At 29.6% G+C, this 13,886-nt stretch overlaps 1 protein-coding gene across 1 annotated transcript; it reads left to right on the top strand.

The window, feature by feature from the left end:
• The first annotated feature begins 8,589 nt into the window (after positions 1-8,589).
• Positions 8,590-13,589, top strand: LOC145843904 (actin, cytoplasmic 2). Its single transcript, XM_082951175.1, has 10 exons — positions 8,590-8,641; positions 8,920-8,999; positions 9,165-9,277; positions 9,576-9,639; positions 9,778-9,925; positions 10,378-10,539; positions 11,045-11,172; positions 11,676-11,859; positions 12,986-13,125; positions 13,524-13,589. Exons 1-10 carry the CDS (start codon positions 8,590-8,592, stop codon positions 13,587-13,589), a joined length of 1,137 nt encoding a protein of 378 aa, XP_082807301.1.
• The last annotated feature ends 297 nt before the right edge of the window (positions 13,590-13,886 follow it).

Here is a 13,886-nt window from a genome sequence, read left to right as displayed (position 1 = left end):
AATTTGGACAAAACAAATTTTTATTATATTGAAAAACACAGCAACTTTAATAGTTTTTCTTTTGCCTCAACTTAATTTAAAAAATATTTGATTTAACATCATACTAAAAATGGTTATTTTACTAACATTTAACTTAACAAAAAAAAAAGAAATGTCTTATTAGACTTGGCAAGAACATTAAAAAGTCTACAAACAAACAAAAAAATGTTATGTACAAACTGCAAGTTTATTTTACGTAGAATTTATTAAAACTCAGTAGAAAATAATTGCTTATTTACTGATGAATATTGAAAAAAATAGACGAGTATCAACTTATAATTAATTAAAATTTTTATGTTTGAAAAAAAAACAGCTTGACTATTAAGTTAAAAACACAAAATTAGAATAAACAAGCTCACAAATATCAAATTTTACGAAGTCTAACTTACAATTTAGATTAAACAGATTAATATTATAACAAGAAAATACAGCAACTGCAATAATATTTTTTTAGCCTCAACTTTAGTTAAAAAATATTAGATTAATTAAATATCAAACTATTAATAATTGTTTTACTAATATTTAATAATGAAAAAGTCTAATTATACTTGGCAAGTAAATTAAAAAGTCTACAAACAAATAAAATGTTGTGTAGAAATTTTAATTTTTTTAAAGAACAACTTACATTACTCAGTAAAGAAATTTGAAATTCATTTATGACAAAAAAGTTTAAATATGTAAAAAACTCAAAAGTAAAACAAGCAAACTAAATAATATTAAGTTTTACAAAGGCTCTAAAGTTAAAACTAAAAGTAGCTTACAATTTAGATATAAGAAACTTATATTATAATAAAAAACACAGCAACTATAATAATATTTCATTTTAGCTTCAACTTTACTTGAAAAATTTGGATTAAATACCAAACTAAGAATAATATTTTTACTTATTTTTAACTAAACAAAAAAAGGAATGCATAATGAAGCTTGGCAAGTAAATTAAAAAGTTTACAAGCAAAGAATAATTTATGTACAAATTACAGTTTTTTAAAGAAAAACTAAACTTGCTTAGTACAGAAAATAGTTACTACTGAATGTCTACTTAAAAATTTAAATCTGAAGTCTAACTTTGCAAACATAAATACTTAGACTCTTACTTTTCACCTTTGTAACAAAAATTCATTCTTCTCTCCTTTTGGCTGATAAATTTCTCCATCACCTCTTCTTTGAAACTAGTACAGTTTTTAAGTAAGTCCCTACCAATCGAAATTACACTCAAAGAATTTAATCTTGACTGACCCATGGTGTTTCTCAAAATTTTTTTTATCCCTTTCAAAGATGAAAATGTTCTTTCAGCGTCTACACTAGTCATGGGAATAGTTATCAAAGTTCTAAGAAGCTTTGAAGTTTCGTTAAATATTTTAGTCAGGTTATTTTCTTCAAGATATAACAGTATTTTCACTAAATCATCCTGATGCATGTGAATAAATGTTTTCAGTTCTCTTTCTAACTGTTTACATTCAACTACAGGATAACACTTCTTCACTGTTTCTAAAAGTTCTAAAGGAAAACAGGATTTATAAACAGTAAAATATTTTGCCAACAAAAACTGTGAAATTCTTAAATTGTTCTAACTAATCAGAGTAAATTAATAAATAATTTCAATATTAAAAAATAATTAAAATAAAAGCAAGGTTGCCACTCTTTGAGTCAAAAGAAACTGTCCTGAGTGACCTTGAAATGCCCTGAGTCACCATGTGTTTTTAAGAATAAATCAAAATACCCTGAGTTTCCCTGAGATTTTTTAGAACTTAAAATATTATTAAGTTTCACTGAGTACCTTGAGTGTGTGGCAATCCTGAATATAGCTAAAAAAAAATTAAAATAATTTCAAAAACAAAGAGTTTCATTTTATCAATAACTTTAAGGACATAAAGATATTTTTTTTTAAATATATTTTTACTATCAAGTTTGAAAACAACTGAACTTTTGCTACACCTGAAGATAAGCTTTGCTTTTAAGGGCATAGGGAGGATGAAACACTTTCTTCACAATTTGATCTTATTTTATGAAGTTTTTACTAAGCTACAAGATGCTTTTTAAAGATTTTAAAAATTCAAAATACTTTTTTAGATATAGCCGGTCAAAGTCGAAAGCAACAAAAGGTTCCTTACAGGAGGCACAAACTAAAACAGCGTTTAAAAAAAAAGTGTTTTACCCCCCTTTTATGCCCTTAACATATACTAAAGAATTATTTTACTGAACTTATTTTATACAGTTTTAATTTAACTGCAAGGAATTTTTTATCAGTATAAAAAATCATATTAATTTTTGAGATATGGTAATTCACAGTCAGAGATACAAAAGAGTCCTTATATATATATAATATATAAGATATAATATAAACTCAAACAACAAATAAATCAAATCACTAAAATCATATCTTTTTTTATAAGTTGGCCTCAAAATCTTTAGATGTTTCTTTTATAAAATAAAACAATTTGCTAAAATAGATATTTAAAACACTAAGAAAAAATAGTTATAACGAAAGTAATATTTTTCTGTATATATAAAAGTATATATTAATAGTTAAAAATTTAAAACTTCTCTTCAACAAAAGTATAACATTTTATAAACATTAGGATTAAAAAGTTTGATAAAAATTGCTTTAAAAATGATGGAGAATATAGGTATTTTTTGCTGTTTTAGTTTGCTCCTTGTATAATAAATCAATGTAATCTCTGGCCTGACCGGTTGTTTCTAAAAGTTTAATTGGAAGTTTCAAGTTTATTAAAGAGTAACTATTAGCTTTCTGAAAAACTTAGAACAAGAAAAACATGCAAAAAAGTGCCTATACATCCCCCCCCCCTTACCCCAAACTATTATGCACAATTTTTTTCAACAAACTTTAAGATTTTTATTAACTTTTTTTCTAAACTTAATGTTTTTTTGTTGGAGGTTTAAAATTCAATATTTTTTTAAGGGTATCTTTTCTGTATTTAAATTTAATTTGTTTTTCATTTTGATGACAGTATTTTTATCAGGAGCTCAACATTTTAAAGTTTAGTTGGTGAGGCTTTTGAGCTTTTCAAGAAAATTAAAGATAATTAATAAATATGTAACCATTATAACAGTAATAAATTGGTTAGTTAGTTTTGATATGGCCATAGGGGTAAAACACTTATATTTTAACTTTAAATAAACTTGTTACTTTTAGAGTAAAAAACTAAAACTGCTTTAGTCAGCCTGAATATTTTCTAATTTGGTCAGTTTTAATTTATCTTGGGTCATCTTGAGTTTTTTTTAACATTTCTAAGTTATCCTGATTATGAGGCAAGGCAACCATGTTTCAACAATTTTATCTAAAATTTTTGCTTTGTTTATGAAAAAATTAAACCAAAAGTCATATAAAGTAGACTAAAATGTTAAACTACTCTAAGTAATCAAAGTTTATTGGGGGGGTCAGACCAATATTTTAAGTTAAGGCTATTTACTTTATTTAAATATGTGACTGTTTCAATAACAATAATATTTATTTAATATAAATCTAAATTATTTTTCTGTAAGAGTAAACTAGAAGTTTATTATAAACTGCTTAAAATTTTTTTTCAGAACTCAAATGTTACATTTAAATATTATTTAATTAAATATTTTATTAACTTTATGATTACAATAATCAGTTATAGTTAAGTTTATGTATGCAGATTAAAATAAAAAATCGAATTTCTTAGACTTTGGTGATTTAAGTTTCTTATCATTTTTTTTTTCAAAATATTTAATTTATGACAAGTTTAAATTTAGAAAATCATGTGAGTACATCAACTCAAGTTTAATCCTTTGCAGTAGCTTAGCTTTGTTTTTATTTTATGTTTACAATAGCTTGTAGATGATACTTAAGCATGTCCTGTTTTAGGGAATTTTCAACTTATCTTACCTACCGCAAGATATTAATTTTGCGGTAATTCTTGAAGAAATTTTGCTTTTTTGAGTTCATTTGCGGCAGTCAGCTAAGAGTTTGCGGCAGTGAAGTGGGCAAAATGGTCGTTTTCAAAATTGGAGTTTAAAAAGAGATTTCGTTCTAAAAAATAATGAAAATATTATAGATACTTAATTTTTTCCTTACAAAATTTCCAGGTGGTGCAGTTGCGGCAGTGCAACACCCCACGCGACGCCCCTGACCCAAACCAAACCTCAAGATTCTGTAGTTAGTTAGCCTTTTGAAGACACGCAGCAAATAACTTATAAAACTCTTTAAAACTTAAAAGGTTTTTTAAAGAGAAAATTGAATTTTCGAAGATGAACAACATCTCAACGTTTAAAAAATAAACAGCTGATATAAATTATCTTTGTTTGCAAACTTTACGTGTTGTATGTTTTAAGCTCAAAAATATTCATAACTGATTAATTCCAAAAGTAAAAGCTATGAAGGACATACCTATGCACTAATGTTAAATATTTATCAAATTGTAAAAAACATAGACATTTTATTACTCATAAGTAGGGGTAGGGAGTACTTGGGTGATGTTTGCTAGACTTTTTTTTCTTTTCGATTTAGATGTGTTTTAGCATTATTAAGAAGAATTTGATATTGAAAAAAAAAAAATCCCAAAAAAAAAATTCCGAACCCAAAAATTGATTTTGACCCCAAAAATCACTTATTTTCATGATTTTTGACTTAAATAGTAATAAAATCACTTATACATGTCCTATACTTATAATTTTTATCTTAAATTAAAGTTTACAGTTATAGGCAAACATTTAAAGACATTTTAACTGTTTTTGTAACATTATGACGTCATAATCACACAAAATATGTAAATGTTGACTGTAAGGGTACATTTTATTAAAAAGAGCTAATTTATTCTGCTGTTGTGCTTTTACATTAGTGTAATGAACTAATGCTTGCATCATTCATTGTTGAACTCAAGAGAATATTTAGAGCTTGTTGCAGTTATGAGAAATGAAGTTTAAAATCAATGATGCAACTTTTTATCAGTTTTATTTTATCAGTGCAGTAAAACTGGCTAGTGCAACAAATCATCAATATATTAATTTTGAGTTTTAGATAAAAAGTTAAAGTTAAATTACATGTTATCTGCTTTAATTTATTTATTTTAAAAGTTTAATAGTTATTAAATTTTTTATAGTTTTATTACACACTAGATAGAAATTTATTTAATTTTTAGTTTATTGTTTAAGTGGTTTGAAAAGTATTAGATATCTACAAGATCTTCAAGTGTTTTATAGTTGACTCAAAAAATTTGATTACTTACTTCTTAGTTGCTTTTGTACTAAAGATTTATAAAGTTCACTATACTGTTAAAGATTAAAAAAACAGTTTTTGTTAATTTTTTACAGATGAATAATAGTAGTAATTTAAGTATAATTCTGGGAGATTGCCTACCAACAACTTATGATGTTGCTATTAACATTTTTAACATTTGTTCTAACCCAAAATCACAAAAGATGAAAAATTGTGTTAAGGCGTATGCAACAGCTCTCATTTTACAGTGGACCAAAGCATTTGGTGAAGAATATGTTCTAAAAATAAAACAAGTACAATCAAAGTTGTTAACTGTAGTAAATAATTACTTTAGTAAAGTGTATAAGGAGCAGACCCGAGATAAATCAGGTGTCAAAAAGAGTTTGAGGCAGCTCAACAAAGAATGGAGACAATCTAATATATTTACAGGTAGACATAAAAACGTACCTCTAGTTGTTGACAAGTTGTTTGACATAGGCAAAAACATGGATACTCTTACTGGAGATGAGGCATGTTTTTATACTGATCAACTAAGTTCCCGTTGTGGCCGTATAAGTGAAGATGTTGATTTGAAATATGTAACTGAAAAGCAATCTGAGTTAGAATTAGCACAAGCAGCTCTGAAGCGAGACATGTGTGAGGAGTCATACATTTCGGAAGTTGATGTTGAACCTTCAGTTTCCAGTTCAAATGATGGTAGAAGTACTATCATTAGCACTAATCGTTCTGGATTAGTGCGTTTAACTAAAAACCACTCACATTTTGCTGTCCAGTGTTGTCTTTCTAATCGTCCGTCAGTTCGAACAGTTAGAAATTTTACTGATACTATAAAAAACACATTGTGTGAAATTTCAGTAAAATGTAATTTATCACTAGAAGCATCTAGGCTTGCGTTTAAAACCGCTTGTGGCTCATTTTATGGTCATAATTATTTTTTATCTAAAGATGAAGCCATCCAAAATCAATCTGAATTAGATTTAAGAACTTCTTTGTCGACTTCATCATCTTCTCCTTTATCAATAAAACCTCCCAAACGTAGTAGACTGTCTTCTTTCACCTTGTCTGAAGCTGCTAAAAACCTTCCGCACACTACTGAAGAATGGAAGATCTATGAGTTTGTTCTTCCAAGCACACGTACCTTAACAGATCACAAGCAGTTTAAGGCTGTGCAACATGAAAATCAAGCAGCAATGGCTTTATATACAAAACCAGACAACATAAAGTCAATTTTGCACTTTGATGCAACATCAAGGTCCAAAATTGATGGAGACTGGCCTTCACTTATTTTAGTATTCTCTGATAACCGACGTTATTCTTTAAGGCCATTGTTTTTTGCTTTTGAAGACCGCCAAAATATTGTCAGGCTTATTGTTGAATCTTATAAGAGGTTGGCTTCAACTATTAAAGTTTCTTCACAAGAACCAGTTAAACCTGTTCAGCTTTGGCAAAATACAACTTCCATCATGACAGATTCGGTTAACAAAAACTTAAAAATTGGGGAGGAAGTTACTAAAGTTTTTAAATCAAATATTCCACCTCCAACTCATTTGTTGTGCAAATCTCATCCAGTTGAGGCCTTTGATCGTTCTAACTTGACAGTATTGGCTGAAATAGAATCTAAGTTAGACTTTCGAAAGAAGCTTCAAAGCTTAAATCCATCAGTTAAACCATTTTTGCGAGGAAAAAAAAGTATAACTGAGTGTGCTATTTCATCCATATTAAGTTTGGTCAGCCATGAAAAATTATGACATCATAATGTAACAAAAACAGTTGAAATGTCTTTAAATGTTTGCCTATAACTGTAAACTTTAATTTAAGATAAAAACTATAAGTATAGGACATGTATAAGTGACTTTATGACTATTTAAGTCAAAAATAATGAAAATAAGTGATTTTTGGGGTCAAAATCAATTTTTGGGTTCGGAATTTTTTTTTTTGGCAATTTTCTTTTTTTAATATTAAATTCTTCTTAATGATGCTAAAACACATCTAAATCAAAAAGAAAAATATAAATTTTACAACATGACCAAAAAAATGTGGTGTACTCCCTACCCCTATCATAAGGTATTTTAAAAACAAAAATAATTATAAGCATCATTGTTAAACTAACTTATGCAATCGAAACAAAACAATTATCAAAAAAACGCAACTTAAAAATAAGTCAATAGAAAAAGGTTTGAACATTTAAACTGTTAAGAGTTTTTCGTATCTATATGAGTTTTTTAAAACCTATTTTCTTTCTCAAAAATATTTGCACCAAAAATTTATTTTATGCAAAAAATAATAACTAATTTAGGAATTATTTTCTACTAAACTCATTTTTTAGACGTTATTATTTTAAAAACAAATTAAAAACTTATTTACTGCTTTTCATTGTGTTTTTGGTAAGTTTAATGAGGTTTAAAATAAAAAAATATGTAATTAAAAGATCATGAGTTCTCAGCTTTACAGTTTCTAGTTGTAAATTTTTTAAGTTATCAAATATTTTAATTGTAATTTTGTCCTTAATTTTCAATTGTTTTTTAGTTATTTAGTAGAAAAGTTAGTTGAACTTATTTATCTGAATTATAAGTTCTGTTTAATACACCAACATTATTTGAAATAAAATTGAATTAATATTTAGATCTTAAAGAATAAAGAACACAAGGTAAAGACACTTAAATTTGATAGAACTATTTAAAATGTCATTGTTTCTACAACTACATTGTTATGGAATAAAATGAACAAACGCCTTCAAAAAATAGCCGTATAAAAAAGTTACATATACATTAAAACAGCTAGTTTGCAAAACGCTTGGCCACTCGGTGTCAATAGAGAGCAGTACAAGTATGTACATCCGGTGACAGGTTGGCCAAGTTGGCACTTTATACCGTTTCGTGTAATTTAATTTATTTCTGTTTGTCGTGGGCTGAAGCAGACACAGGCTCTAGTTTAAGCACGTGAGTTTAATTTATTGTTTTGTTTATATGTTTTTTGATATTGTGATATTGTCAATTATTAGAATTTAGCTTTTGTTAGAGTTTTTTTGTCTTTATGTTTTGATTGGACACAAATATAAGCTAATAAGAACTGGTAGAATTTGTTAGCAAACACATAAAGTGTGTTTTTAAACCTGTGTAACTAAAAGTTTAACGATTCAAGCTTACATTGCAAATTCAAGCACTTTTTAGATAGACATAAGTTTTAAAAGATAAAATAGTATCTTACAAAGTAAAATTTAAAAAAAGTCTAAAAAGGTATTTTTAACTTAATTGGAAAGTAAAAACGCTCTAGTACAAGTACCAATTGAATACATCCGCATAATTTTTTTTTTACAGTTTTCCTCCTTTTTTCAAAAAAATCAAGTTAAAATGAGTGAAGAAAATGAAGAAGTACAAGCATTAGTAGTCGACAATGGATCAGGTATGATTGCAACGTCATCGTATTATGATATTTATGTTTATATGAATAAAAGTACTACCTTGTACAAAAATTGTCTTTGTCTAAATAAAATGCATTTAACGAGCATTATGTTTAATTTCAACGCTGAATAAGTTAATAAGGAGCTTTAAAATTTAATCTCTACAGCTATATAAAAGTCTAATTGAAGACTTCTTATTTTATTTGAAGTAGTAAAATAAACTTTAAATAACAGCCTATTACTTTTAACACTGCAATGTAAAAATAATGACTATATTCAGGAATGTGCAAGGCCGGTTTCGCTGGTGACGATGCACCCAGAGCCGTTTTTCCATCCATCGTCGGTCGACCGAGGCATCAGGTTAGAAAATTTATATTAAATAAATTTTCCATCTAACTTTAGGCTTTCATGTGGCAAAAACATGGCTTCTTAATTTCTTTGTGCTTACAGTTTACTTGTACGCATCGACAAACTGAATTGTAGAGAATTGATTTGATTAAAGATAGAAACAATCTTAACTAACAGGGAGTGATGGTCGGGATGGGACAGAAGGACTCGTACGTTGGAGACGAAGCCCAGTCCAAGAGAGGCATCCTCACTCTGAAGTACCCCATCGAGCACGGGATCGTTACTAACTGGTCAAAGAATTGTTTGTGAAAATAAGCTGTATTAATTAATTAAGTTATTTTGTTAATATTAGCACATATTTTATAAAATATCAAATCGCATCTTTATATTTTTGATTAAAATTACAAAACGATTAGAGGATAAAAGTCTTTTAAATGTTAATTTAATCTAAGTACTTACCTTTGAACCTTTGAAGTTAAATAAAGTATGTAGTTTAGTCCGGAGTAAGAAGTTTTAAATCGCGAAAGTTTAAATATTTTTAGTTATAATAAGAAAACGATAAAAACAAGTTACTATGACGTCACACAGGGACGACATGGAGAAGATCTGGCATCACACTTTCTACAACGAGCTCCGCGTCGCTCCAGAAGAAGTTGGTCAACGTTTTTTTTAATATTTAGCAAAACTTAATAAAAAAAAAGTTTAGTCTTTTAAAAGTATGTAACACTTAAAATTATGTCTAATAAAGTGGTTTACATTTTAATACATGAGAACAAAAAAAAAAATTTAGCACCCAGTCCTCCTGACAGAGGCGCCACTGAACCCGAAACAGAACCGGGAGAAGATGACTCAGATCATGTTCGAGACATTCAACGTTCCGGCCATGTACGTGGCCATTCAGGCCGTGCTTTCCTTGTACGCCTCAGGAAGAACTACTGGTTAGAAACATGATGGTGTTAAAGTTCTTGTACGATAATTATTTATAAAGTCAGGAAGAACTACTGGTTAGAATTATGATGATATTAAAGTTCTCGTACGATAATTATTTATAAAGTCAGGAAGAACTACTGGTTAGAATTAAATATAGTGTTGCAGTTTTCTTATGTAGAACTGAACGATGTGGTTTTAAAGTTAGAAAAAACTTACCATGCGGTTGAGTTTCATTTTTTTAAAACCATTTAACCAACTCTTTTGACAACATTGTCTTCTTAAATGTTTTAGTTTTGCAATAAAGCACACATAACACTAAAGTTAGAAACTTAAATAGCAATAAAATCAAACCCAAAAACTATTGTTTTATTTTTACATTACCCAAGCACTGCACACTGAAAACTAAAATTAAGTTTCGAACTCTCACGCTGAGAAAAACATCGTGTAATCATCCACACAGGTATCGTGCTCGATTCCGGGGACGGCGTCTCCCACACGGTCCCCATTTACGAGGGGTACGCTCTCCCCCACGCCATCATCAGGATCGATTTGGCCGGACGGGATCTCACAGACTACATGATGAAGATTCTCACTGAGAGGGGATACTCCTTTACCACAACTGGTGAGTTGGTTTCATTTGTTAGTATAGCAAAGTTTGTTATTTAACTTTTTTCTTTAACTTGATATTTTTGAAACTTTAGCGAAAAGTCTGGAAACTTTGGCTCAAATATTTTCTAAAAAATACAAGTGGTGTGTTTTATGCTGAATGTGTTGTTTTTGTTTTGATGTTAGCTTTTCTATTTTTCTTATTAACTTTAAACTGTTAGTAACTCTAAACATTTAGATTTTTTTGTAGTTGAAGATAAAACTTAGTAGTTCCAAGAGACTGTTTAAAAGAAAAGATAAATTGAACGCGTTTCAAATTTGCAAAATGTAACGCGTGTTAATTCATTTGAAATTAACCGCTGAGAGGATAACTTTTATGTTTTGAGTCTTTAACAGTTTAGGTTAACTTTGTGTAACAACAAGGGCGTTTTAGTTAGAAGACCGACTACAAGTGTTGTGAAAGTAACTAAACAAAATTATTTAAAACAATTAAAAAAAAATTTGATTTAAACGTTGAACAGCGGAGAGGGAGATCGTGAGAGACATAAAGGAGAAATTGTGCTACGTCGCCCTCGACTTCGATCAGGAGATGGTGACCGCGGAAACGGGATCCTCACTGGAGAAGAGCTACGAGCTTCCCGACGGGCAGGTTTGTCACCTCGATTAAATTTACGAGCGTTTTAGTTTGCAGGTTTGTCACCTCGGTTAAATTTACGAGCGTTTTAATTGGCAGGTTTGTCACCTCGGTTAAATTTACGAGCGTTTTAGTTGGCAGGTTTGTCACCTCGGTTAAATTTACGAGCGTTTTAGTTGGCAGGTTTGTCACCTCGGTTAAATTTACGAGCGTTTTAGTTGGCAGGTTTGTCACCTCGGTTAAATTTACGAGCGTTTTAGTTTGCAGGTTTGTCACCTCGATTAAATTTACGAGCGTTTTAGTTTGCAGACTTGTCACCTCGGTTAAATTTACGAGCGTTTTAGTTTGCAGGTTTGTCACCTCGATTTGTTACAAGCGTTTTAATTGGCATTTTCACGTTTTGAAAATATAACGTGGTAACTAATAAATGGCAGCAGTTTTCTAAAGCTTTGAGTGCGAACAACTCACGACATAAAGCATTAAAAAACTATACTAAAATCCATTTCAACAATCTTCAGGTGATCACCATTGGCAACGAGCGGTTCAGGGACCCCGAGGTCTTGTTCCAACCCAGCTTCATCGGCAGTGAGAGCTGTGGAATCCACGAGACGACGTACAACTCGATCATGAAGTGCGACGTCGACATCAGGAAGGACTTGTACGCGAACACCGTCCTGTCGGGAGGAACCACCATGTTTCCAGGTGTGACGTCATAATTGATTATACATATTTTTGTACGCGAACACCGTCCTGTCGGGAGGAACCACCATGTTTCCAGGTGTGACGTCATAATTGATTATACATATTTTTGTACGCGAACACCGTCCTCTCTAACTTATTTGAAACAAAGTTTGAGAAACGTTGACGCTTTTGTACGTACTGCTGATGAGAGCACAACGTTTGTCTGAAGTAAATGTTTAACGAATTTTAACTCGTGAGCCAGATCTTCATTGATTTTTAAATATACGAAATCGATATTTTTGTTTAGTCTGTTTGATTTTCCTGAATAGTAATGTTTGCTGTACCTGTATTGTTAGTCTTTAAGTCACTTGTTATTTTGTTTTTAATTTCTAATTAAAACACACAATTTATGAAATGGTGAAAAGACCCCAACCACTTAACGCATATAAGTTTGTGACAAAAACTTATCTCAAATACATTTTAAAAGTTTAAAAACTTTTAATGGTTGTATACTATTATTTACTGTAAGCAAGCGTTAAGCTGTGGTGCAAGCTGCTACCCACACATATTATGACGTATTAGTGATAAATCGGATTTAATTTCTACGTGCTGTTGCTCACTACGCATTGCACTGTCATTACTAATAAACCACTTATGACTATTAAGATTTATAACTTAGTCTCTTAATTAATATAAATAAAAACGCATAGTTGTATATTTGTTTTTATAAAAGATCATAAGTTATTGTTTACAGTTGCACTAAAAATATTTTACCTTAAAACCAACATTACCCCTACTCGTTTTAAACACTTTTTTATATTTTCTTTAAAGAACTTAAGTCTCAATAAGACCAATAATATATCACAATAGACCATAATAATAGTTTATTCTAATAAAGCATAACAATTTAAAAGTTAGATAGTCGTTTTTAAACATAAAAGTAGAAAAAAAATTAACGATCCCTTACTGATTGCAAAACTTACTTTAAATTGTTACAATGAAGTTTTATTTTTTTACTTACAAGCTTAATTGTAACTAGATTATTAGAAAATATACAAACAACAATTAGTTACATTTTTATTAATCCAATAAAACTTTATTGTGACGTGACGCTTTAAATTAAAACGTTCATTATGACGTCACACAGGCATAGCTGACCGGATGCAGAAGGAGATAAGCGCTCTCGCGCCCGCGACGATGAAGATCAAGATCGTCGCTCCTCCCGAGAGGAAGTACTCAGTGTGGATCGGGGGATCCATATTGGCATCACTGTCCACTTTCCAGCAGGTTTGTGGTGTTTTAGTTTGTTTTATTTATTTTTTTTTTAAAGGTAGTTCGCAGAATTGAACAGGGATAAGGACAAAAGTTTTAGGAATGTTATTCATACTTGTTTAAACTTTTTGTTTGTGTTTTGAAAAATAATTTTGTTAGTACAATTATATTTTACAGAGTACGATAAAAAAATAAAACTAGAATTAGCATTCATACTTGTTTATTTTGTTTATTTTACACTTTGGATGCCTTGTATGAAATATCACACACGATATGCTTGTCTTGTAATTTGTGTAAACTAAACAGCTGGACTTTGTCTAAACCGAAAGCGTTGAGTAAAAAACGATGTTTAAGTTGATTGAATATTGTTTATTGTATTCAAAACGTCAACAATTTAACATTTTTTTAATCAGATGTGGATCAGCAAAATGGAGTATGACGAGTCAGGTCCCTCCATCGTCCACAGGAAGTGCTTCTAAAATGGCCGTTTTCTGTACTGGAATTTCACGGCGGTTATTTCCCGAATACAAGAATTGCTATCAAAGTGTACATATTTGTATATAATTCATTATAATGTTTATTTTTTTCTGAGACTCGTTTATATTGCTGGTTGACTGCAAAACAGTTTGAACCGTTTTTTATTAGTACGACGCAAATTAATGACTTGTGCAAAAAATATAAAATAAAATATTTGTCATAAGCGTTTTGAGATGTGCTCTTAATTTTTTCTGATACACAGTATTGCTTATTGAATAACTATTTCTTTTTTTTTTTGC

This window comes from Thalia democratica, chromosome 9, assembly GCF_965202585.1.
Source record: "Thalia democratica chromosome 9, ktThaDemo2.hap1.1, whole genome shotgun sequence".
In the NCBI taxonomy this organism is placed as follows: domain Eukaryota; kingdom Metazoa; phylum Chordata; class Thaliacea; order Salpida; family Salpidae; genus Thalia; species Thalia democratica.
This window is presented reverse-complemented; position numbering and strand designations above follow the sequence as displayed.

Excerpts from the sequence above, each read along its gene's own strand:
- LOC145843904 (XM_082951175.1), top strand. The coding sequence starts at position 8,590 with ATGAGTGAAGAAAATGAAGAAGTACAAGCATTAGTAGTCGACAATGGA. Across the intron at positions 8,642-8,919 it reads AGTAGTCGACAATGGATCAG|GAATGTGCAAGGCCGGTTTC; the intron begins GTATGATTGCAA and ends GACTATATTCAG. Across the intron at positions 9,278-9,575 it reads CACGGGATCGTTACTAACTG|GGACGACATGGAGAAGATCT; the intron begins GTCAAAGAATTG and ends GACGTCACACAG.